The sequence below is a fragment of the Talpa occidentalis genome, unplaced genomic scaffold, assembly GCF_014898055.3.
Source record: "Talpa occidentalis isolate TD23 unplaced genomic scaffold, MPIMG_talOcc4v2.1 talOcc4.5, whole genome shotgun sequence".
Taxonomy (NCBI): domain Eukaryota; kingdom Metazoa; phylum Chordata; class Mammalia; order Eulipotyphla; family Talpidae; genus Talpa; species Talpa occidentalis.
The window spans coordinates 75,931,019-75,957,291 of NW_023604861.1; the positions used below are offsets into that span (position 1 = coordinate 75,931,019).

At 34.9% G+C, this 26,273-nt stretch overlaps 2 protein-coding genes across 2 annotated transcripts in view; both read left to right on the forward strand.

The window, feature by feature from the left end:
* LOC129144652 (EH domain-binding protein 1-like) overlaps positions 1–11,657 on the forward strand; it is a 50,215-nt gene extending 38,558 nt beyond the window's left edge. The window contains exons 4-5 of the mRNA XM_054687743.1: positions 8,945–9,069; positions 11,430–11,657. Of these exons, the coding sequence (XP_054543718.1) occupies positions 8,945–9,069; positions 11,430–11,657 (353 nt within the window). The remainder of the gene's footprint in view (positions 1–8,944; positions 9,070–11,429) is intronic.
* A 50-nt stretch (positions 11,658–11,707) lies between these two features.
* Positions 11,708–26,273, forward strand: part of LOC129144653 (EH domain-binding protein 1-like) — a 49,457-nt gene continuing 34,891 nt past the window's right edge. Inside the window, exons 1-2 of the mRNA XM_054687744.1 lie at positions 11,708–11,830; positions 14,587–14,710. Of these exons, the coding sequence (XP_054543719.1) occupies positions 11,735–11,830; positions 14,587–14,710 (220 nt within the window). The 5' untranslated portion in view covers positions 11,708–11,734. The remainder of the gene's footprint in view (positions 11,831–14,586; positions 14,711–26,273) is intronic.

Genomic DNA, 26,273 nt, shown 5'->3' on the forward strand with positions numbered 1-26,273 from the left:
CCCAAATGTAATCCTTTTATCTCTTAGCAATTTGTATATAAACATTTTGAGTTAACCCACTCAACATACTAGTGAGTGGTAGGAGATAGAGATTTTATTTAGCCAGGAAATAAATTGCATGGGACCTATTTAACATCACACAGGAACTCATCACTGTATAAGTAGGCAATGAAAGGAGGTACAATTTTATGTATATCCTGTAACCTGAAAGTACCTGTATTTGACCACGTATTTGAGTTGCTGTTTTTCTTCATAGCAATACCATCATTCTACTCACTCAGAACAAGTCAGTTTTGATATCTGTCTCAACCTTCCTTTCCACATTATCCCCCCAACCACCCAGGTATAGTCAGTTTTCAAATCATGTCATATCCATCTTAGGTTGACTTCTCCATTCTGTTGCCTGGGGGTTATGATTATTTCCAACATGGGTTTCCTGCATCCATACTTTATGTCTCTAGTTCAACATCTAGGTCAGCAACTTTTACATAAAGAATGAGGTTACATGCATAATATACTCCCACACCCCTAGACCATAAATTCTCTCACATAAGAAGGTATATCAGAATGCAAGCAAAATAGGGCCTCCCTGGTGGCGCAGGGCATTAAGACACAACCTGTGAAGCTATTCCCCAGCCAATGCAGCATGAGTTTGATCCCCAGCCAGCCAGGGAGCTACCCACGTGGCTCAGTAGACCTCTCCTGTCTCACCCGCTTCTCCCCTCAGCAGTATATTTCAATCTGCCTGTTTTGTTCCCCACTCTGTCTCTGGTGGATCCTCTTACTCCCCACACGCACCTCTGGCCTGTACCCCAGTTTTTGTATGCATAAATAAATAAATAAATCTAAAAAAAAAAAAAGAATGTAAGCAAGATATCCACAACTACTGCAGCACAAGTTCAGTCCCCAGCCAGGTAGCTGACCCACATGCACAGCAGATCTCTCTTGTCTAACCCACTGCTCCCCTCAGCAGTGTATTTCAGTAGAGCTGCCTGTTCTGTTACCCACTGTCTCTGATGAATCCTCTGGCCCACCCCCCACCATACCTCTGGCCTGTATCCCAGTTCTTTTATGCATAAATAAATAAATATTAAACAAATTTACCAAAATAAATGTAAGCAAGAGTGATATTATAGGAATCATGGTTGAACTAGTCTAATTCACAAAAGACATAAGCTTCAGTGCTTATAACTACTTATTTACTACTAAGATGGTTAATACTAATTATTTTAAAGATTTTTTTTTTTTTTTAATAGAGGCATGTTTTTCTTTATTTATTTGTTTGCTTGTTTGTTTGTTTTGTTTATACAAGCACTGGGTACAGTCAGAAGCGCGGGAGGGTGAGAGAATTCACCAGAGCCAGAGCAGGGAGCAGAGCAGGCAGAAGGACCGAAGTACACTGCTGAGGGGAGCAGCGGGCGGCAGGAGAGATCTGCGCACCATGTGGGACCCTCCTCCGGTGGCCGGGGAGCAGCCGGGGATTGAACCGGCGCCGCAGAGGCCGCGGGCAGCTTCGCAACCCAGCGCTCTACCGCTGCGCCACCGGGGAGGCCCCAATACTAATTATTTTATATGAATTTCACAACTGATTGCAATAAGACACTTTGGTAAAAAAACTGCTTGTATAGAGTGCTCTTAATGAGCACAGTGATCTGAGGCCAACAAGGTAGCAGTAGCATAAACACACTGGACTCTCCTCTTCCACATATTAACGACTAAATTATAACAAAACCAAGTCAACAACCTCTGCGTGATGGATGGAGGACTACTGCATACATAGGGAACAGCAGTCTGATGTAAGGGGATAGAAAAAATTAAGCTGTGTTTGCAGTGATACCAGGGCAGTGCAACCAATAGAGAGAGGTGAATACAGTATGGAACTCCTCTGGTACTGTTAACTCAGGGGCATATGCCCACATTGAGGACTTTAGAAACGTGGCACTGTGCTAAAGATGGCAGTGCACAGTTAGAGTGTTAAGAGTGCGGGACAGAAGGTACACTACTAGAGGCCTGGAGGAATAGGGTAGAGTGATGATTACTGACTTGAGCTTGAGGTTCCCAATCTAGAGCAACTGTGGCCCAAACTGCACTGGGAGAGCCAAATTGGACCACCTGTATCTCCTCAGAAGAGACTGCTCTTTCCAGCCCAAGTCTGGGATATTAGAATACCTGCCTACTCTCACCCAAGGCCAAAGCTGAGACTACAGCTGAATGTTCTTGCTAGCTAGAATGTGAGAACCCAGATCTTAATAAAATGATCAAGCACCTCAGGGTCAAAAACTTCCTGTCCTGTGGCTCTGTCTTAACTGTAGTTCTCACCCAGGCTACATCTAGGGCTGAACCACAACCTAGAGAGTAAGGCTGGTGCGAGACTATAGTTGGCCCAGGAGTTGACCTCAGGGAGGGAATCACTATGGATCCCTATCACACAGTTGAGTTATCTGCAGTATAGTAGGAATCTTGAACCCTTGATGCTCACTGGGCATGACGCTTTGGTGCCCTTCTACCTTGGTTCCCTCCTACCTATTAGCCCTGCCAGCATCAGTGCATGAAATATGTGAACCAGGTACAAAGGTAGCAGTTGCAAAATAATAGAAACCTAAAGATCCTGGGTGAAAAACCTAAGATTATACTCAGCTTCTTATATGAAGGATATAAAGGCAATTTATTAAGGTAAGACAAGGGAACTCCCTATTCCAACCCATAAAAACTAAGAATGAAGAGACAGAAGAGCTTATTACAAATGCTTAAGCAAAAAAAGCCAAGAGAAGTCTCAGTCCCCAGTGTATCTATGGAATATACCTGAATAAGAGATAAAGGTAACAGCTTTAACCATGCTTGCTAAATTAAGGCAAACAATTGATGATGCTAAACAGGATCTCAACAAAGACTGAGAAATTGTAAGAATTTTACAACTCAAGCTTTTCACATTTATGAAACATGAAATGAAAAATCGAAACCAATGCAAAATATTTATAAGAATCCAAAATCAAATATACAAAATAACATACAATAATGAGGATAAAAGAAAGTACACCAAAATATGTATGTTAGTTATCTTTGTCTTTTGCTATAAACTAAGGGTGATTTTTTTCTGACTATGTTTCCGTGTATTCGTCAAGCTTTTCACATTATGAATATGCATTCTTGTAATCATGAACATAAATTTAACAGTTTTTATTAAAATATTGTGAAGGCTCAAAAAAGAAAGAATTTTACAACTAAAACTAATGTATTTTAAAAATACTATAGCCAAAATAAAAAATATAATAGAGGGCCTCAACAGACAAATGCAAGTAATGGAGAAAATTAGTGAACTTGAAAGCACAATAGTGGAGAACATACAAACAGAACCAAAAAAGAAAAAAAGAATTTAGAAAAGTGAAAACGGTGTTAAGAGCTCTTTGAGATAACTTAAAGAAAAATAACATCCATATAATAGGAATCCCGAAAGGAGAAGAGAAAGAGAAAGGCTAAGAAATAATTACTGAGAATTATCTCAATCTTGGACATTCAGATCCAAAAGGCCTGAAGAGTTCCAAACAAAATAATACCAAACTGACACACTCCAAACAATTATAATTAAACTATTAAAAGCCAATGACAAGGACAGATTATTAAAAGCTTCCAGGGAAACACAGATTACACCATCTGTGGACTTTTTAGTAGAAACCTTAAAGACAAGAGAATGGCAGAATATTTTTAAAATATTCAAAGACAAAGATTATCAGTCGATAGTACTTTACCCTGCAAGATTATCATTCAAGACAGCAGGAAGGATAGGGAGCTTCACTGAAAGGCAGAGTACAGTGATAATCATGTTAGAGCACAACTATCTCTCTGTTCCTACCACATAAAATGTGAACTTCTTGTCCTGCCCTTCAGGAATCTCTGCAGTTTTGCCTTTCGAGTCTTCCCTGCCATTATTTCCCTTTAAGTATTTTTGAGCCAAATAGGACTGTATACCATTATCTAAACATAACTCATTCTTTCCTGCTTTCATACCTGTGATGTCTCCCTCAAATTACACCTATTAAAATCTTATACATTCCTTCAGACCCAATTTAAAAGTTATTGCTTCCAGTAAACAATACCTGGTACTATTGCCAAAGAGTAATCTTTTCTCTTTTGAATTTGCTCTGTCCCTTATTTCTACCCCATAACAATTGCCTGTCCTAAGTAATATTAGTCATTTTGAATATATACTATGAAGATGAAATAATTATCTTATACAGTGTCTTGCAAGTTGCAGGTACAATATACAGTAGTAGAAATTTTTAAATAAATGAACAAACTTTGAATTTTTTGCTTTCACTCAAGATTAATTATAGTCATTAATAATCAATGGCGGGGCCTCCCCAGTGGCGCAGCGGTTGAGTGCTGGGTTGCGAAGCTGCCCGCAGCCTCTGCAGCTCCGGTTCGATCCCGGGCCGCCGGGCAAGGGTCCCACATGGTGCGCAGACCTCTCCTGCCGCCCGCTGCTCCCCTCAGCAGTGTACTTCGGTCCTTCTGCCTGCTCTGCTCCCTGCTCTGGCTCTGGTGAATTCTCTCATACTCCCGCGCTTCTGACTGTACCCAGTGCTTGTATAAATAAATAAATAAATAAATCTTTATAAATAAATAAATAAATAATCAATGGCGGTTGGTTGGAAGCAACAAAGTACTGCACTACACCTCTATAAACTACTGATATTGAACCTTTTCTGACACAGTAACATGAAGAAAGTATTCTGAATATTAACGCTCAGGAAATATTTGTTTTTGTGGGTTTTCCAAGTAAGTTCTTATGATGTATATTAATAGTAATAATAAATGCACACATTTATTAGAGAATTCCCATATACTGTATAAACCATTATTATTATTATACATTATTATACTGTATAAACCATTATTCCAATAAGAAATAAATTGTAGAGTAGTAGGGATATTCTCCAATTCTCAGGACTAGAAAGATACTTCTCCAAAAGGTAAAAAATTTAAAGCTGAACCTCTACTATGCAAATCAAATTATTGCTATACCTTTTCAAATATTTAAAATTTAATATTCTTATCCAATTTTATCACTAGAATTTAGAAAGGAAAAATGTATAATAGAAATCTTTAATATGAAAAAGTCTGCATTGTGACTTAAAATATTTTACTATATGTATAATAAATAGTGTAATATTTCCTCTTTCAGTTTAATTTTGTATAACAGTTTTTTTTCCAGCATTTAGTCTTCCAAGGTGTTTGTCTTGCTTTTGAACTTTGTTTTGCACAGTGGTATTATCTGATTTGTCTCAATCTAATCTCTTAATTTATCTGTAACACTTTTATGTTATTTCAGTAATACAAAAGCATTCAGGCCTTCATAGAAATAATTTTAATATAGCTATGTTTATAAAGAAGGACTTCTTTATACATTTATATCAAATAAATGACAAAAGTGTGAACTTTATAAATACTGGTGGTGACTTTGTTATCAAACCAACTTTATTTTTAAGTATTGTTATTGGAGACTACTAATGCTTGTATTTTAAAATATAGAGACTTAATGAACTCAGTGATTCAGAGAGCATGTGGCAAATTGTCAAAACCTTTGCATCTGCTTTCATATGACAATTCATTTTTGATGTATGAGTATAAACATAATGTTAATCCAATAGTGGAAAAAGTAATTTAAAATGAATTTCATAACTTATGTGTCAGACCTGAATTTAAATATATCATTAAGATACTAGTTTTTCTTCTTTAATGTTGTAGATAAACAATATAAAATAGAAATAGTATACTAACATTATTGCTACATGTTCTTACAGATGAAAATGATAATATTGAGATAGATACTAACGAGGAGATTCCTGAAGGCTTTGTTGTAGAAGGTGGAGATGAACTTACTAACTTAGAAAATGACCTTGATATTCCCGGTAATTTTAAATTATAAATATTTTGTGTCCTGCTGCATGGCAATTTTGTGTTTTTATTTTTATTATTATCTCACCAATAATGATAATAAGTTAGTTTTAACTTTCATGTAGTTTTATCATCTTACACCCTCACAAATCATTTAGCTAAATTCACTTTCATCAATTTTATTTTATTTTGTTGTAAATTTAATGTTAACACTAGCATTAAAATTGGAATAACAAATTATAGTTGTGTTCCTTTATTACTAATATCTTTCTCTATTTTATGTTATATGAGACAACTTAGGCATTCAATAAGTGGTTTTCTTCTCAGCCTAAATATTTCAGTGTGCTGTAGTAAAGTATAGATATAGTACCCTTGGAATACTAATCTAAACTGTGGATCCGATTTTCTGGCTTACTTTAGGATTGATAGTCATAGTTGTAACATTATTTAGCAGATTATTTCCTTCAAATGTTTAAATATTACTTCTAATAAGTCATTTTGCACATGCTTAATAACTGATTACAATAAGGTGCTTTGAAAGTCACCTGTTTGGGCTGCTATTAAATTAATCTCACATATCAATAACTGTAACAATAGTAACGTTGACAATTGACCCTCTAAGTTATTGTTTAAAAATAAAGATACTTGCTGGTGGTTTTTAATAGTTGAATGTTCCTTATGCATTGCCTTTATAAGGAAGCAGCAGGTATCAATCCAAAGCTTTGTATACCTGAGGGTTTCATAAATTCTGATTGAATTGAATTCTTACAGCAATAAAATGTCTTTGGGGATTCTCTGGACTTAAGAAGGTGAAGTCCCTAATATTTATTTTTTCTGTAAAAAGCTAAAAAGGAATGAGAGCAGGCATTCTTCTTCCCAGCCCTGGCATGCCCCTGCAATGCTAGTCTGTTTTGTTTCTTCCCATGTTTGAAATCAAGCTGTTATTTCCCCAAGAAACAATCAACAGGGTCTTCCTAACTACAGGGAGTATCCAAGAAAATCCATGACCTTTTCTTAGTAGCTCCTTCATGGTCTAGTATTAAGTTATATTTTTATTAGGTCATGGTCTAGTATTAAATTGTACTTTTACTAAATAGAATATATAGTTGTACAAGCCCAAGAGAATATGGATATTTATGGAAAATGTTAAATATTTAACACAATACTGAACGACCTTTAACTTGCTTCTATTTAAAATATTGTAGAACTTGGGTAAGTTTGATCTTTCTTTTTGAAAATATTTATTATTGGTTGCCCCCCCTCTCACCACAGTTACCACAGGCTTCACAGAAACCAATAATATGCCTTTATGCTAAGGACTTCCATAAGTACTGAGGCCTTAACATTCAATTTGTGGAAGTATAAAATCAGTGACAATCAGTAATACATACTTCTTGATTTTACAATAGATTATGAAGACAGGAAAATTTAGCCATTCTCAGGTAAGGTGAGGAAAATTTTGTAGTTCCACTTACAAAAACTTTGTACGATGTATTAAAAGTTTATTAATAGCCAACCCTACAGCCCCGATTCTTGCCCTTTTAAAAAAAAGTCTCTGTTACTTTATGTATGCCAAAACAGAAAACACATCTCAGGCTTCCTGTTTTTGGAGTCAGCTAATAATATTGTTTACAACTCTCAACTATGCCAATGAGTGTTGGCATGTGCATAGGACAGACTTTCCAATTTCAGACCTTGATTTATTTTATGGCCATAAGAAATAGAAATGAATGCAAACTGAAATCTAGAAGCACATAGCATTTATTAGGATTTTTATCCCTGCTTTATTTTCCCCAAAATTCTTTTTCTCATATGTATATAAAAGTCATAATGTTTTAATAATAATATGTTTAATCTTTATCTTGATTTGACCATAGTTCATCAGATATTGTTTAAAAAAAGAAGCCTGGCAATATAAACTGACCAATTTGCATGAAAGTAATAATAGCATTTATTAAGAATCTTATAATTAGAAAACTTATTAATTTTAATGAAAAATATCACACACCAAATGGGTGGTGTATCTTTTAGAACCATTTTATTAATGAATTGCTTTGTTTTAGTAGCTTTACTTGTTTCTATTTGTTTCTGAACTATTTTGTTATTGATGATTAATGTATTTCCTAAGAATGATTTGGAATTGTTTCATTTAAAAATTATAGATATATTTTATTTATTTAAAATTTCTGTCCATATTTAATGCATTCCAAAAATGAGATCATCTTTATTGTATTTCTGCCATCTAAATAGAAAGTACTTATAACATATGCCTGTTACAACACTGATTATGTATGCACATACATAAGCATTTGATTCTACAATATATATGTTATTGTTAAGATCACCTTAAAAACTTGTTTTAATGTGGCATCATGGATAAATTTAATGTACTGGAAGAACTGAAACTAAAGTAATATAATTTAGAATCAAATGTATCATCTCTCAGATACCTTGTTTGAGATAGTCTTGGTTTTTTGGTATAAATATATACCTCAAAGACAGGTTTAGGTTTTCAGGTAAACATAGCAATTATAAACTATAGTATATAGTCAAAGTCTTTAAGTATGTTGATTATATTCTTTTAGGGGACTGATTTGGGGAAAAAATATGTGTATTATAGGTATGTGTATGTATATGTGCTAAGAGACTAAACCTTAATTTTTCCCATCACAAAAAAAGAAATGGTAAATTACATTATATGATAAAGGAGTTAGCTAAAGCTTCATGGTGATTGTGATACAACATACATGTATCAAGTCAACTCATAAACTTATAACATGTGATATATCAATTATACCTGAACAAAATAAATTTTTAAAAGAATATAGTCAATATACCTAAAGAATGGTCAGTTATACTGTAGTTATATAGCATAAAGTATAGTTCATATATGTGTATATAGAGTTGTGTCTGATCTTATTTCACGACCCTAATGTCCTTTTCTTTTTTCTTTAAAAAAATTTAGTAGTATTTTTATAATAGCCCCTAAATAGTTAGCTTACATGTCTAAATGCATCTTAGTTATTCATAATGTATTTATATCTAACAGAACAAAACACTAAGGTGGTAGACTTGAAGCTGAAGAAACTCCTAGAAGCTCAGCCACAGGTGGCAAATACACCTTCCATTGCTGCTCAGAAAGCTGTAGCTGAGAGCTCAGAAGAAGACTTTAAGGTAAATCTTAGTTGTTTAAAATATTTGACTCAGTATCTGTGTATTCTCATTTCTACTGGCACTTTATAATCCCAGAAAATTATTTCTTACCGTGTTCTTTATGTTAAGATTAAGTTATAAAATGGTTGTCAAAAAGCCAGTAAATGTAAATATGGTAACCAGTATGTACTTTTTTCAGAGAAACTATTTTAAAATGATATGTTGTTTAAAGTAGAAAATATTCCTGACTTTTATGTGTATCTATATTTTGCTAAGAAGAATATAATTAAGAGAATTCTAGCATATTTTTCTATAATCCTCTACCTTCAGCCTGTATAGATGAACTAGAATTAATGATAATTAATACCTGAGGATGGTATCTAATTGAATATTAAATTTCAGGATACTTGCATGTGTTTTGTGCCACTATGAATCTAAACTTATATAAGATTTTTGCCAAAATCCAACATTATAAGATGATGATGTTGATTTAGACTTATTTGTACTCTCCCCATTCAAGCCTTCCCACTTTTTCCTCGCAGTATATCATTAATATTTCTCTAGCTTTAGGGCACTTCTGGTCCTGTATAACTTTTCACCCACCTGCGGACTATGGGGACTGCCTTGCTGACTGAAAGGATTTCCTTCCTCTGACACAGAGATGCTTTGAAGTCCCAAAACAATGACTTTCATTGCTTTTCCCTTACATTGTCGGTTTCTATAAATTGGTGATGAAAGTGTGTGGCAGCACCAGAGGACTTTTGGTCTCTATCTTTGAACAAAAGGAAGCCTGGATCAGGTCTGATTTTTTGCGTTCAATTTAGCTTTCTGCAGTGGATTTAATGCAGAATGAAGCTGGCCTAAGAATAATACAATGGATTGAAAAGGCTAACTGAATTAGTGGGTTTAGAGGAATACATTTGTAAAGTGGCAGAAGTCCCTAGTCATAAAAAGGTTTCTTAAGATGGGATTTGCTGGTTAATCGCACTGATATTTTAGCATGTTGCCAGGACTCAAAAAATTTAGCCATGTTTGTTTATTTTGGTAAAGACTTGAGTTTTAGACTATTGGGAAGTTATGATGATAACAATATAATATACTTTTCTAAAAAAACAAGCAAGTCAAAATTATTTCTATGTTATCTCTATACCTAGCATATTATATGCATGATAGTACTTACTAATAATTATATTAGATGACTTAAAATAGTTATTTGCACTCTAACAGTGTAATTTTCTGAATAGATGAAATGGTTTTGCTTTCCAAAAAGCTTATGTAGTAATTTTTAAAGTTATTCCAACAAAAGGCATGCATTAAACAGCTTGTCTTTGTATGACTCTTTTTAGTTAAGATTTTTTTTAATGGTGCTTATAAAGAACATATAGAGTCCATCTGTTCTCTTGAAGCTTTCAGCATTGATTTGGGGTTTTATTTTTTTTGATAAAATGCAGTTTACACATTTATAAATGAGGCATTCTGTGTTTGTGGAAAAGGATAAACTGTTACCTTCCCTTGAGGATTCTGTATCCCAGGCCTCCTTGAGGCTAGAGAATAGGCCATTGGAGGACTCCCTCATTACCGATTGTCTCAATGCAGAGGAAGGGCAAAGTCTTGGTAGCTTTTGATAACCAGTTTCAGCATTCAGCAGGCTTAGCTATTAGTCATGCATCTTAGCCTTTCCCTATTTACTTTCAAAACACTTAATAAAAATAATAAAAGATTAGGTATAAAATGAAATATTTGTTTGGTACACGGCACCTCGGTATCTGCAGCTTCCACACACTGCAGTGGTTCAGTCTTCTGGGATATTTCTTGTTGATAGAACCATTTGAATTTGTTACCAGTATTAACATAGGAAGCTCTGGAAAAGATAATTGTAGTTTCCTTAGCTGTAAAGGGCTTACTTACAAATCTGGCTTTGGAAAGTTATAGCTGATGAAATGCAGTTCAGTGGGGTAGTATTATAATCCTACCTTTTAGCCTTCATCCAGCATTAGTGGTTTATCTCAATGGGCATAAAATTAGAAACTAGTTCTTCTTGTCATACAAGTCTGTGGGACTACAAACTGATGGGGTAGAATGGTGGGGGTTGGGGGTGGGAAGAGATAGAGGCAGTGTGGCTTTAAAATGATACATATCATTGGGAGAAGACAGGGGTTCACATTGTCTAATGAAGCGAAGTTATCAATAGTGAGCCTCCATTTAAATAAACCATGTCTCCCAAAGTTTTTGGTTACAAGCAGCAGAACTTGCAATTGAGCTATTTAGAGCTCTTTAAAATCTTTTTTCTTTCAAAAAGTTTTAAAATTGGTATTATCTTAAGTCATTGTAATTTCATGGAAAAGATCAGGACTGTCTTAACATGTTTGTTTTAATTTTAGAATGGCACAGAAGATCTCCGGACTGAGCGATTACAAAAAGGAACAGAACGCTTTAGAAATCCAATTGTGTTCAGCAAGGATTCTACAGTCAGAAAAACTCAACTTCAGTCTTTCAGTCAATATGTTGAGAATAGACCAGGTAGAAACACTTTTTTAAATGTTCTCCAATCTTATGATTTAACAGTATTTAACTATATATATATATATATATATATATTAAAAAGCTGATAATGTACACCCACGTTTCAATACACAAATATCAAGCCTTATAATAATTTTACATGTCTTTCCCCTTTTTTTAAGAGATGAAAAGGCAGAGATCAATGCAGGAAGATACAAAGAAAGGAAATGAGGAGAAGGCAGCGATAACTGAAACTCAGAGGAAGCCATCAGAAGATGAAGTGCTTAATGTATATTAATTTTTTGTGTGGTTTCATGATTGCTGATAATTCCAAACTGTATGTGGAAATAGTGCCTTTATTTGTTAAAATGAGATGTTAGGTTTTTTAAGATGTCAATCTCCAGTGCATTCAAAGCAGAGTGAGAGGGGTGCACTGTTGAATTAGTCTGCAGTGTGGTGATAATTGTCAGATAAAAAAAAATGAATTTTTCAGAGTTCCACAGCCCCAGCTTCCTTGAGACATTTCCATCAGGGCACTTCCCATAAAGAGATTCCAGTATTGATCTACCGGGAGGATTTTAATTATTACAATAGCAGATACCGCAGAGCTGCAGTTAGAGGGAAAAGTCACATGAGACCTGCTAGAATTTCTCAGCCAACCCATTTTGTTGGCTTGGGTTAATGGGTGTTCAACCTTTCCATTATCCAGATCAGCCGTGAATTACTAGCTGAATGATGTTTGCATTAATATAATATATATGGTAATTTCTTCACTTAATTAACAGGGAGGTTCAGCTCAGTAGGGGTATGGGCTGATCATGTGTAAAATTGATTTGTGAGGGAAATATTTGATAGACCGCAGGGAAAAAGCAGCTTTTGATGGACAGCTGTGGGACAGAAGCAGGAAGAACAAGTTTTAACTCGAATTTTTGTCTGGAAGCATAGCTCTATTTAATGATGCTACTTTATGATCTATAGCTTATCTAAATATTTTCATTGTTTTTACTGTTAAAACACCGTTTGTTGCATTTTAAAATCTTTGTAGCTCCATGCAGAGTTACCAACTACATTTTAGGACCCTATAAACTTCTCATTTTTAAGTAGCACTGAGACCTTCTAGGTGTAAGAGCATGGAACCACTCACTGATATATCCCATGAAATATTTGGTATAAATAATAAGTTATAAAATACTTGAGTATACTACATACTTACACTAAGGATCTAATTATAAACTTTGTTACTATTTTTAATGAGCCAGTCAGTAAAAACAGTGAAGTTTGTATTGCTTATCTTTTCAGCTTTCTTATGTATTTATTACTCATATTATCTTTGCAAACTACTTTGTTTCGTTCTTCTGAACTGGAATGAGAAAGGTCCTTTTTGGAAATGCACTCCTGTCTGGCAGATAAATACCAAAAAGGCATTCCCCAGATTATTCTAGATTTTAAAGTACCGTCAGCATTTGTTTTCTTAATAAGAGAAAATACCCATTTTGTATGAATATTTTTAAAATACTGTTTCTTACTAGAGCAAACTAACCGGAGAAATTATCAAGTTTTATGATTTCTTGAAATATTTCAACTTTTAGTTTATCAACTACCATAATCAATTTAACAATAAGTTGATATTAACTGAGCTTGCATGTGAGTATAAGTAATTTACTAGTTTCAGAGGTATGGAAGTTACATGTGTGGTTAGACGTGTTTTAATTGATCATGAGAATTCCAAAATGTGATCATATGTAGCAATTTTTTTATTTTGCTTCTTGTTTAAGGAGTATCAAAAGATAATTTCTCATGACTTCTTTATAGATTAGTATACTTCTAGGTGGGGAAGTAGTTTGACAGAAGAGGATCGTTCACATTTATTTATCTGCATAAATAATGTTATAAGCACTGATGGTAGTAGTGGTGGTGGTGAGAATAATCACTTAAGCAGTTCTTCAAAATTCCTCAGCTGCTTAGGAAACTTAGCCCTAGAAAGATAAATGGGTATTCCAAAGGGATCTATAATTAATCTATTTGTGACTATAACATAAATAATAACCTTGCCCCTAATGATTTAAATTTGTAATATGAAAATAAAATTTAAGGTCATGCTGACACTTTATTATAGAACTGCTACTTCAAATAAAACTTCTAAGGGTAATTTATTTTAACATGGATATTTATAAAAAGTAAAATTTCAAATTAAAATTCAAATTGGCTAAATAGAAGACTAATCAATGTATTAGTTGCATTATTATAGCAAGATTTGAAACCACCTGTCAAGTTAGAATTTGCTGCTGTAATAATTAGTAATACATCAACAGAATGACATGTTTAAGTACAGGAGCCAACTGGAACAAAACTAGAGATATTAGAAATTGCTATCATTTTTCAAAAACATTTTAAATCGTATAGCCCCTATGAAAACAAGAAATGTGTCTTTTTCATTTTATATTTTTGCAAGAAAAAATCTGATTTTTGTCAGAATGATACTTTAAGAATCAATTCCTTAGTAAAACTTCATTTTGTGTATTATACTTTTAAACTGAAGGTATGATTGGTGTTTGTTTTGACAGTCACAAAGGGAAAATTGTCTTTTGTCCTATCCATGCTTTAATAATTCTGACTTAATTCTTAGGGTAATTTTTTTCTAATTTAGTTTTCACTTTTTAATTGTATTTTTTTTAATTAGTCAGTTGTTTGCATACCTATACAGCTTTAGGTTTATATTTTTACTTCTCCATAGGTGCACTTGCTTCACTCATGTTAACATTTTAATCTGGCAAATCAGGGTGTCAAATTAATTATAAATATAATACTAAACTGCTGAAATTTTCCTGTTTACAAAAGTTTTGCTATGCTTTTGTATATACATACAACATACATATGAAAAATGTTTGAATCATAGGGAATTGCCGTTTGGTACTAAGGGTGATACTAAGTGTGTATTTCGTTCTCTAGGTAAGTGCTTTACTAAGTGTTTGTAGAAAAGAAAAATGCAACTTACAAGTGATTTTTTTTTCCTTTCCTGTTTGTTCTCGTTAACAGAAAGGGTTCAAAGACACCAGTCAGTATGTTGTAGGAGAATTGGCAGCACTAGAGAATGAGCAAAAGCAAATTGACACCCGTGCCGCGCTGGTGGAGAAGCGCCTTCGCTATCTCATGGACACAGGTACGGTGCCCAATTACACTGTAAACAGTTTTGGCAAATTGAGCGTTCACAAACTCTTATAGAGTTTTGGAAGTGTGAATCTTTGAAGCCTGAATGTTCAGCAAAACTGCCTTGAAAATAAAAAGGCTGCGATTTGCAGCCACCTCTCTGGGCCCTGGTGATAAGAGTGCCTTCATGGGAAGTGATAACTCGCCCTGATACCATGTGAGCCAGCACTATTGAACAGTGTGCTCATCCATGCAGAGTTGGAATACACATCTGTGCCTCATTGATATGCCACTGCTTAAAAAAAAAGTAAGATCTTCAGTGTTCTACTGATTCATTGGGAAAAAAAAGATTTGGCCAGCTAAAGCCATGTACTGCATGAAATAGAGCACTATGCATAGGGGATGGCTTCATGGACTAGATCACTGAAATTTGAGAATACTGTCTAGTTACTGATGCTCCTCAATTTTTTTTTTTTTTCAAGAGAACAGGTTTTTAAAAGTCTGTAATACTGTATGTTACAGTTGCATTTGAAAGGATTAAGGTATATAGGAAGGTTTATAAAAATGGGTTAGAGCAGCAAGTTAGCTTTAACCAGAGGGTAGATTGGCATTTAATGCAGATTGCCAATAGTGATTTGAATAGATCTAAGTTTACAAGAAGCTATTGGGAAAAAAACTGTGTTTGTGTGTAACACATTTATTTTAAATGCTCCTATAAAAGGGATTAAATGAAAAGTAAATTCAGGTCATTTATAACAAATTAAAAGTAAATTATATTTTTGAAAATACCAAACATGAAAACAGGAAATCTTTTTTTTTTAATTATGAGTGTTAAATTACAATAATAGAGTAGATTAATAAGTAAACTAGTACTAGTTAAATTAGGATTGGAAAACTTTCCTGAACTTTTCTTCAAATTCCTCCAAAAATAAGCATTTATCTGGGACATTTGAAAATGCCTTACTAGTGAAATCAGTTTTTTTAATATATGTATATGTACACACACACACACAGATACATATATATATATATAAATATATATATAAAATATATATATAAAAATATTAGAGCAGGAAGAGACCTTGGGCTTTATCTGACCTGATGGATTTCAAGCTGTGTTCCCATAGAGCCCTAGAGCGTCTTCAGAAGCACCTCAGGGGCTGTCAGGACAATAATGAAGCAGAAAGCAGTCATCTAGATTTCTTACTTTACTTCAGAGTAGCTGAGTTTATTTATTTGAAATAGCAGTTTTCTTGGAAGAGTTCATTTAAAGAAAAGGTTTTACTGCTTAAAATTTGAAATCAAAAAAACTAAAATATTTTTTTTTTGGCAAACTATTACCGACCCCTCTCATTATATAGAGGAGACAAAGGAACAAGAAAAGGCAAAAGATCACGCACATCAATAAGTGGTCAACCTTGGATAAGAATTCAGGTTACTGGAACCCTCTCATACAGGATCCTTCCTTCTATACCCAATTACCTATACCATGCATATCATTGTCCTTACAAGTTATATGTAAGCTCTGTCCTATAGATATACATTTGTGTATAGTCAACAGATATTCCATTAGCCAGTATACTGTCTCTCATTTGCCTGTTGCCTTTGTTTTCTAAGGGATTTTAGTTACTCTAATTTTAGTTATGTTAGTCATATAAGGAAAGGAAATATAGTAATCCCACTTATTCACAGGGATATGTTCTAAAGATCCCAAATGCGTGCCTGAAACCACAGATAGTATTGAACCCTGTATATACTATGTTTCTCCCTATACTTACATATCTTTGATAAAGTTTAAGCACAATAAGAGATTAACAGCAATAATAACAATATACTATAATAATAATTAATAATAGTTATGTGAATGTGTTCTCTCTCTCAAAATATCTTATTGTACCTACTATTTTCAGACTGTGGTTGACTACAGGTAACTAAAACCCAAAATATAAGGGGGACCACTGTATAAGATAGTATAATCTCTCTAATGCATGTTAAAATTACTCCCTTTAAATACTTTAATGAAACTCATTCTTTTTGTTGTTTTGTTTTTACAAATTCTTTCAAGAGGGCCAGCTTTCCTGATAGTGCACCATAAATTCTATGTTACTATACAAGAAGCCTTGTGTCTCTAGAAATTCTGTTTCCTTACTTCTTTCATACTTGGAATCTTATTTATGAAGGGTTTTAACTAAAACAGACTCAAGTTCTCCTTCCCAAATCCCACGTATTACCAAGAAAGCTTTATAATAGCTCCATTCCAACTATAAATCATTTATAATCTAAAACATTATAAGAGCTTGATTCTAGAATTCTTTTGGGGCTTTGTATTCCTTATTACATAGGACAGAATTTGATCTAGACTGAATCTGCAGATTTAGACTAAAATTGACCCAGTTCCCTGACTTGATAATTCCTGAATCACCATGGACTGTGTTGAACCTCCTCCAGGCCAAATAATAGTTTTCTAAGATTTGAGTAAAGACTAGTTAGAATCTGAAGGGGCCTCCCTGGTGGTTCAAGGGGTTAAGCTTCAGCACTATAAAGCAATCCACAGCAACTGCAGCACAAGTTCAATCCTCAGCCAGGTTGGTGACCCACATGAAGCAGCAGACCTCTCCTGTCTTGCCCGCTCCTCCTCTCAGCAGTGAATTTCAGTCAGTCCACCTGTTCTGCTCCCCATTCTGTCTCTGGTGAATCCTCTCTCTCTCTCTCTCTCTCTCTCTCTCTCTCTCTCCCTCTCTCTCTCTCTCTTTCTCTCTCTCTCAAACACACACACACACAAACCCTGCACCTCTGGCCTGCACCCCAGCTCTTGTATGCATACATAAACAAATCTTTAAAAACAAAAAAATCTTAAGTAAGAGATAAGATTTTAGGAGAGATTCACATGTTTCTTTTTTTTTTTTAACGATTTATTTATTTATACAAGAACTTGGGTACAGGCCAGAGGCGTGGGAGGTTGAGAGAATTCACTAGAGACAGAGCGGGGAACAAAACAGGCAGACGACCGAAAGCACTGCCGAGGGGAGCAGCGGATGAGACAGGAGAGGTCTGCCACACCATGTGGGTATCACCCTGGCCGGCCTGGAATCGAATCCACGCTACAGAGGTTGCAGACAGTCTCATTACACTGTGCTCTTACCCACTGCGCTACCATGTAGGCGCTCAAATGTTTCATTGTTTTAATTGGTCGGTACCATTTCTCTGGTGTGTTAGAGTTTTCTATAAATTTAATTGGTCGGTACCATTTCTCTGGTGTGTTTGAGTTTTCTATAAATTTTCTGAATCTCAGCCTTAGAATTAGCACGGCAGATAGTATACATATTCTTTACTTGACAAAACTAAGGCTCAGATAGAGGAATGACTCAGATAAGATGGCCTAATTAGTAATGACTGAGTTAGGAATGGAACCCAAATTTTTAGACTTTCTATATTTTGACTCATTTGACTCTTTTTCTACCATATTTTCTTGACAGAAAAAAATATACTCTCCCTTCTATTTCAGTATTTTATAAATGTAGATATTGACTGAATTTTTTATTGATCTGAAATTCATATATCATAAAACATACCATTTTAAAGTGTGCAGTTTAGTATTAGTACATTCACAGTGCTGTATAATCACCACACTATCTGTTTCTAGAGTTTTTCATTACCCTGAACAGAAACTATGTATTCAGTAATCTATTTTCTATGTGAACTTGTCCGCGGCATGAGCTTTATTATGGATAGTTCATATAAGTAGATTCAGACTGTATTTGTCCTTTTACACCTGACTTCCTCAGCTTCACATATTTTTAGAGTTCGTACATGTAGTAACATACCACTACTTCATTCCTTTTTATGATCGAATTATATTCTTTTATATGTATATATCATGCTTTGTTTATTAATTCATCCATTAATATATATAGGACAAATGCCCACTGATGGACATTTAGGTTGTTTCTACTGTCTGGCTACTGTGAACATTTGTGTACAAGCATTCCTTGGATTCTCTTTTCAGTTCTTTAAGGTATATGCCTGGGATTGGAATTGCTGGGTCATGTAGTAATTCTCTGTTCAACTCTTTGAAGAGCTGTACTCCATTTTATTTTATTTTTTTAGCATTTTATTTTATATAATTATTACATCATTTTTCATTTTTACACAATGTATGCGTTTTCATTTTGGTTATATTCCCCATACAATTGCATCTCCCCCCTTATTTTGACTCTAGTCCTTCCTTTCCCTGCCCCTCCCTCCCCTCCCCCCGTAGTGTGTCTCTGGTTTATAGTTGCTTGTTGATTTTGATTTTTACTTTGTATTTATTAGTCTTTTTCCTGGTCCCTTATTTAGGTTTTCTAAATTCCTGCTATGAGTGAGACCATCTGGTATTTTTCTTTTTCTTTGACTTATTTCACTGAGCATGATCCCTTCTAGCTCCATCCATATTGCTGCAAACTGCATGTGTTTATCTTTTTTGATTGCTGAGTAATATTCCATTGTATATATGTACCACATCTTCTTGATCCAGTCATCTATTTTTGGGCATTTGGGTTGTTTCCATAGCTTGGCTATTGTAAATAGTGCTGCTATAAGCATAGGGATGCCGGTGCCCTTTGGAATTAATGTTTCTATGTCATTTGGGTAAATACCTAGGAGTGGAATTGCTGGATCATATGGAAGCTCTATGTTTAGTAGGTCACGAAATCTCCACATAGCTCTCCATAGTGGTTGGACCAGTTTGCACTCCCACCAGCAGTGCAGGAGAGTTCCTTTTTCTCCACAACCTCACCAACATTTGTTGTTGCTAGTTTTTTTAATATGTGCCATTCTCACTGGTGTAAGATGGTATCTCATTGTAGTTTTTGATTTGCATTTCCCTGATGACAAGTGATGTTGAACATTTTTTCATATGCCTGTTGGCTATTTGCATTTCCTCTTCAAAGAAGTTTCTTTTTAACTCTGCTGCCCATTTTTTTATTGGGATTATTTTCTTTGTTTTTGTTGAGTCTCATCAGTTCTTTGTAGATTTTTGTGATCAGTCTTTTCTCATTAGTGTTTTGTGCAAAAATGTTCTCCCAGTCGGTGTGGTTTCTCTTTGTTTTTGTTATTGTCTCTTTTGCTGTGCAGAAGCTCTTTAATTTGATGTAGTCCCAGCTGTTTATCTTTGCCTTCACTATCAATGCTTTGGGTGATGTGTATGTAAAGATGTCTTTGAGGTGCATGTCATATTGTGTTTCGCCGATATTTTCTTCTATGTATTTTATGGTTTCAAGTCTTATGTCTAGTTCTTTAATCCAATTTGAGTTGGTTTTTGTGCATGGTGTGAGGCAGTAGTCAAGCTTCATTCTTTTGCATGTAGCAGTCCAGTTTTCCCAGCACCATTTATTGAACAAACTTTCTTTGTTTATGAGGTTTATTTAGAAGTTGATTTTGTGGAATTCAGATTACATTTAAAAAAAAAAAAACACACTACTGTAAATGTTCACAGGTCAGGGAAACCCACAAAAACTTATTTAATGTTAACAAAAATAATATTGATGGTTGACCTAAACCTGTGTCCTAGGTTCCCAAAAGTTGACCAGCTGTGGGTTTAAAGCACTAACCCCTTTGACATTGAAGCCCTTGTATCCTAATTAAAAAGAATTGGAGCCCTGGTAGTAGCCTGGATTGTTGTGTATTTTCCTGGCTTGTTGGGAGAAGGCTATTTTAAGAAAGTAGGAAAGGAATGTAAGAGATCCTAGTGGGTTCTATAACAAGCTGGGGGTGTAACGGGGATGAGAATTGCAGTGGCAGGGCATGGATGCCCACATCCTGTTGGGGAAAGGAATCAGTGATAGAGACATAGCATCTGTGGGAACTTGTATATGAATGAATCCTTCTGAAATTGAATAACCCTAAATCAGTGATAATCTAAATACTAAAGAACAATACTATGGTTGTGTGTGTTTGTGTTTGTGTGTGTGTGAGAGTGTGTGTGTGTGTGTTTTCTGCCACTCCATCTTGGGATCTATGAAAATACTAGAGATTTTTTTTTTCATTAATTCATAATGACTTTGTTTTGATTTTGTTTTTTGTTTGATTTGGTAATTGCTGCAAGGAAGGAATTTTTAAATTTCTTTTGCCTAAAATTTATAATGATTATTTCTTTTGGAACACTAAAACATGTTATTAGAAACATGAGCTAAATTTGGCATTTTGTATGTAAGTATAGCACTAAATCTGTATAACAGCAATGTTGTAACCTTTGTCATACCTGGAATAATTCTGAAGTTTCAAGGGGAAAGTTGCATTCTCAACCTATTTTCGTTTGGTGGTTATCAAATGCTCTTATTGTAGAATTGCAGTGTTTTAAACTAAAGATTTGTTAATTGAGAATTTTTTACTTTTGAGCATAAAAATTAAATATTCAACAGGAAATTATTATAAAATTGCATCTTAAAATGTGATGGCCTTTAAACCCTGAATAAAGTGATTATAATAACTTCCACTGATTATAAACTGTATACTACAAAGCCTACTCATTAAAAATATTATATATACTTAAGGCTATATAAATTAAAAGAAATGGGCCTGCCTAGTGGCATAGGGGTTCAGTCTCAGCGCTTTACACTATCTCTGCTGCCACCTGTGTTTGATCTGTGGCTGGGGAGCTAACTCATATTAGGTGCAGCAGACTTCTCCTGTCTCATCCACTGCTCCCCTTAGCAGTGTATTTCAGTAAATATGTTTGTTCTGCTGCCACCTCTGTCTCCGATGAATCCTCTCGCCCCTTGCACCTCTGGCCTACACCCTAGTTCTTCTATGCATACATAAATAAAAGTAAATCTTTAAAAAAAAAAAAGTAACTTTCCTACATTTTCATCAGAATCTTTCTTTACCTCATCCTTGAGAAACCAAACATAGTATTAAAGTTGTCTTAAAGCAGAGACTTTGATCCACAAAAAAGTCAAATTAAATTTTATAAGTTATGGGGAACTTTCCCCTTGAATCTTCAGAATTATCCATTACCTTTATCTAAATATGACAATAATAGCCAATATTTCCTGCATGCTTATTATTATATATGTCTAGCTCTCTGGAAAATGGCTTACATACATCATTTCTTTGTTTCTTACACTGAGGTAGGCTCCTATGAGATAGGGTCGTTTAATCACTAGAATGATTACTAATCACTTCTTACAGTGAGGAAACTCGGGCTCTGATTCATACATACAGTTCTCAAGCTGTGGGGCTAGGAATCAAACCCAGTCTAATGACATTGGAGCCCAGCATCCACACATCTCATAAAGTGGTTTCTGTTTTATCGCTCATCTTCTCAGAGGTGAACTTCATATTTTTCTGGGATTTTATTACTAATTCTTAGGACCCTTTAATCACCATTTTTTGATTTGTGAACAGTATTCATTCAGCTTATGAGAAAAGTCATTTTAGCAACTCATTTGGCCCATTAAGAGACCCAACAAGCTGATGTTTCCTTTAACATTGTTCTGTATCCTAGTCATCATTATGTAATATGCATGAAAATCAGGTTGCAAAACATCTTTCTTTGGAATAATAAAAAATAAAAACAAATTTCTCTTCAAAGGAAGCACCTAACTCTGCTAATCCTTAGAAAGTTCTGAAACAGGGCCTCCCCAGTGGTGCAGAGGTTGAGGACTGGGCTGTGAAGCTGCCCACAGCCTCTGCAGCAACCATTCGATCCCAGGCCGCCGGCGAGGGTCCCACATGGCATGCAGACCTCTCCTGCCGCGCCCACTACTCCCCTCAGCAGTGTGCTTCGTCAGTCTGCCTGTTCTGCTCTCCCCATTGGCTCTGGTGAATTCTCTCACCCTCCGCGCTTCTGACTGTACCCAGTGCTTGTATAAATAAATAATAAATCTTAAAAAAAAAAAAAGAAAGAAAGAAAGTTCTGAAACACAAGCATTATAACCTTCAGAGGGTTTTCATTCCAGGATCAGGTACTAATGAATGAATACCACAGGATGGTATTCTGACATATGTTAAAAGTAAAACTTACTAAAATTTTAAGTGATTGACTTCTAAATATAATATTTTTATATCAGCAGTTTACTACTTATACACTGGATATGTATGCATATACATTTCTTATATTCAAGCCCCTTACTTTTTAAATTTATTTATTTATTTTTTTTTTTTTTATAGAGGCATGCTTTATTTATTTGTTTGCTGGTTTGTTTGTTTGTTTTGTTTATACATGCACTGGGTACAGTCAGAAGCGCGGGAGGGCGAGAGAATTCACCAGAGCCAGAGCGGGGAGCAGAGCAGGCAGAAGGACCGAAGTACACTGCTGAGGGGAGCAGCGGGCGGCAGGAGAGGTCTGCGCGCCATGTGGGACCCGCCTCTGGTGGCCGGGGAGCAGCCGGGGATCGAACCGGCGCCGCAGAGGCCGCGCGCAGCTTCGCAACTCAGCGCTCAACCGCTGCGCCACCGGGGAGGCCCTCAAGCCCCTTACTTTTATTCTTAAAATAAAAATGTAATCATGGTGTTTCAGTATGATAATATAATCAGCTATTTTTTTTAAAAGCTATAATTTGTTGCTGTATTAGATGTACTTATAGAAAATTAGTTCTTCAGTAGCATGAATACTGGTACAGTTAATGTCACATCTCTTGATTAGAGTCTAAATACTTAAAATTGAGTCTCCCTGGTGGCACAGGGGTTAAAGTCACAGTGCTCTCAAACTATCACCAGCCATTGTGGCATGGGTTCGATCCATGGCCAGGGATCTGACCCTCATGGTACAGCGGAACTCTCCTGTCTCACCCACTGCTCCCCTCAGCAGTGTATTTCAGTAGATCTGCCTGTTCTGCCTGTGCTGCTTCCCCCTCTGTCCCTGGTGAATCCTCTCACCCCCTGAGCCTGTGGCCTACACCCCAGTTCTTCTGTGCATAAATAAATTTTAAAAATAAATAAATACTTAAAATTAATACATTTCATTTCCAGAGGGTTTTTACTTAAGTTTTTGAATGCTGTGTATGATTACAAAAGATTTGCTCTGTGAATGAGTAAGAAAAAAGGCACGTGCAGAATGTGTAAAAAAGCATTTGTGTCATCAAGATATAGAGTAATATAATTTTTTTTTTTTTTTATAGAGGCATGTTTTATTTATTTATTATTTGTTTGTTTGTTTTGTTTATACATGCACTGGGTACAGTCAGAAGCGTGGGAGGGTGAGAGAATTCACCAGAGCCAGAGCGGGGAGCAGAGCAGGCAGAAGGACTGAAGTACACTGCTAAGGGGAGCAGCGGGCGGCAGGAGAGGTCTGCGCGCCATGTGGGACCCTCCTCCGGTGGCCGGGGAGCAGCCGGGGATTGAACCGGCGCTGCAGAGGCTGCGGGCAGCTTCGCAACCCAGCGCTCAACCGCTGCGCCACCGGGGAGGCCCCTAGAGTAATATAATTTTAACTTCACTAATTTATTTTGCCATAATGACCAACATTAAATGATCATGAAGACCAAGTTATCTTGTTAGGATAACAGGATGCCTTCTATGCTACAACTGGTATATTCTATGAATAAAACAGAGTTTTGTTGCTGTGACTTACAGATACCTTATGTATGCAAACTTCATAATACAACTCAAGAGTTCAAAATCTTTCTAAGTGTCATGTTACTATTTTAAACTATGTTTATTTCTTGGTTTTTTTAATCTGTATTTTCTCAGTTCTAACCTCTCCCTCCCCAAGTTACATTCTTAACTTTATCATGATTATATGTTTGGTCTATATATTTTTTAATGTTTTGAATGATTAAACATAGACTAATAAGATCAGATAGATATAAATTCAGTTAGTTATTAAATAGGCAGTATTTACTGTTTGAGACCCTATAGATATTATCAGATAATGAACATGTTTATGGTGCTATATAAGGATTAGTTAAATAACAAAAACTCTATTGACCACCAATGGTAAAGGTAATTGAATTAGCAGAGCAGTAAAATAAATGTAGACAAAATAAATATAGACAAGAGAATATGGGAAAGCTTCTGTAATGTTTTAGATTAATAAGCATGCAGAATTCTTCACATTTTTTATTACGTTGTCCCTAGATGAATTCAAAGTAATTGGGGTGGTTAATTTTATTTACACAGAGCCATTCACAGCGCATTAAATAATAGAGATAATTGAACAAGAATTGTCAAGTGTGTACTGATATCAGACATATTACAGAAGGGAATGTGCATAAAACTTCATTTCTATGCAGCCATTGTTTATGGTAATTAAGTACACAGATTTATCCCTTGGTTGCCTTCCAAGCTTATGGCAACTGCTATTGTTGTGCTCCATTAATATGTAATCAGGAAATAGTTTAATTTTCTAATCTGCAGTTTGAGAATTCACTTTCTAACAACTCTTAATTACTGCATTGCCCTAATGATGCTCATGGTTATGAAAATTGAACCAATAAACTCAGTGGAAGAAGCCAGAGGGGATTATAATTCCAGAGGTGGTGCTTACTTAATAAACTTGTTATGCCTTCACCAGAGGGAGCTCAGTGTCCTTCAAAAGCGTTTAATTTTATATTTTAGAATTTGCATCTTCACTGTGTAAGGAGTTAAAGTTTTGGATGAAGAATTATTCTAAAATATGTTATGAAAAGTGAGATAATGTTATCCTTATGCCTTTAAAGCATTTTATTCTTTCAAAAGTGAATTATTTAGAGAATAGTTTACAAAGGGATATAGCTTTTGTTTTAACTTAACTTTGAAGAACTTACTTATATAAATACTTATTTTTCTAATCCACCTTAAACCATGTAAGTATATATAGGAGCCTTCTCGTGAAATGTTTGAATAGCATTTTGGTTTTGACTGATTATTCTACTTTTGACTCTGCCCATAACTTTCTCTTTTTTCCTCTTCCCTTCTTCCCCACTTGACTATAAAATTTAAAGACTGGCATATCATCCAATTATTAGGTGGTAGATATTTGGTTCTTTTCCATAACAATTCAATTCAAAATTTAAACAAAACTGACTATAGAAGGTTTGTAAGGCTTATTTTATGAGATGAAGGATTTTATGGAAGTAATTTCTTAGCCATATCTCAAAGAAACAAAGGACATGTCATTTATCAAGCTAAGAAAAGTTGTATTTGAAGAACCTCTTCTTTTATATGAGCTTTTTTTACAGAATATGGTCTTTCCTAAAATCAAGTAAGCGTGATTGGTAACAACACAGATTCATCTAAGCATTTCTCTATCAAGTACATGAAAAGAATTTTTATATGTTAACAAGGATAAAACGTGAATTTTGTTAATACTCTCTAGTACAGACTTGTTCTTTCAATGAAGGTAGAGAATAGCTTCAGTAAAATAAGAAAATAAATGGATTTTAGCAGTGTGGGTTATTTTCTACCTAATGAAATTTCTGTCATAGTATGGGTGAAATATTTATTTTTAGGATAATGCTCCAGTTATTTATTTTCTTATATTTTCCATTTTCTTGACATTTATTACAACTTTGTGATGGTAGAGTTTGTAATGAGTTCCACTGATACTCTGAAATAATACATACACTAAAAAAGATTTCTCAAACTTCAGTATGCATCATAATTATATAGCTGGT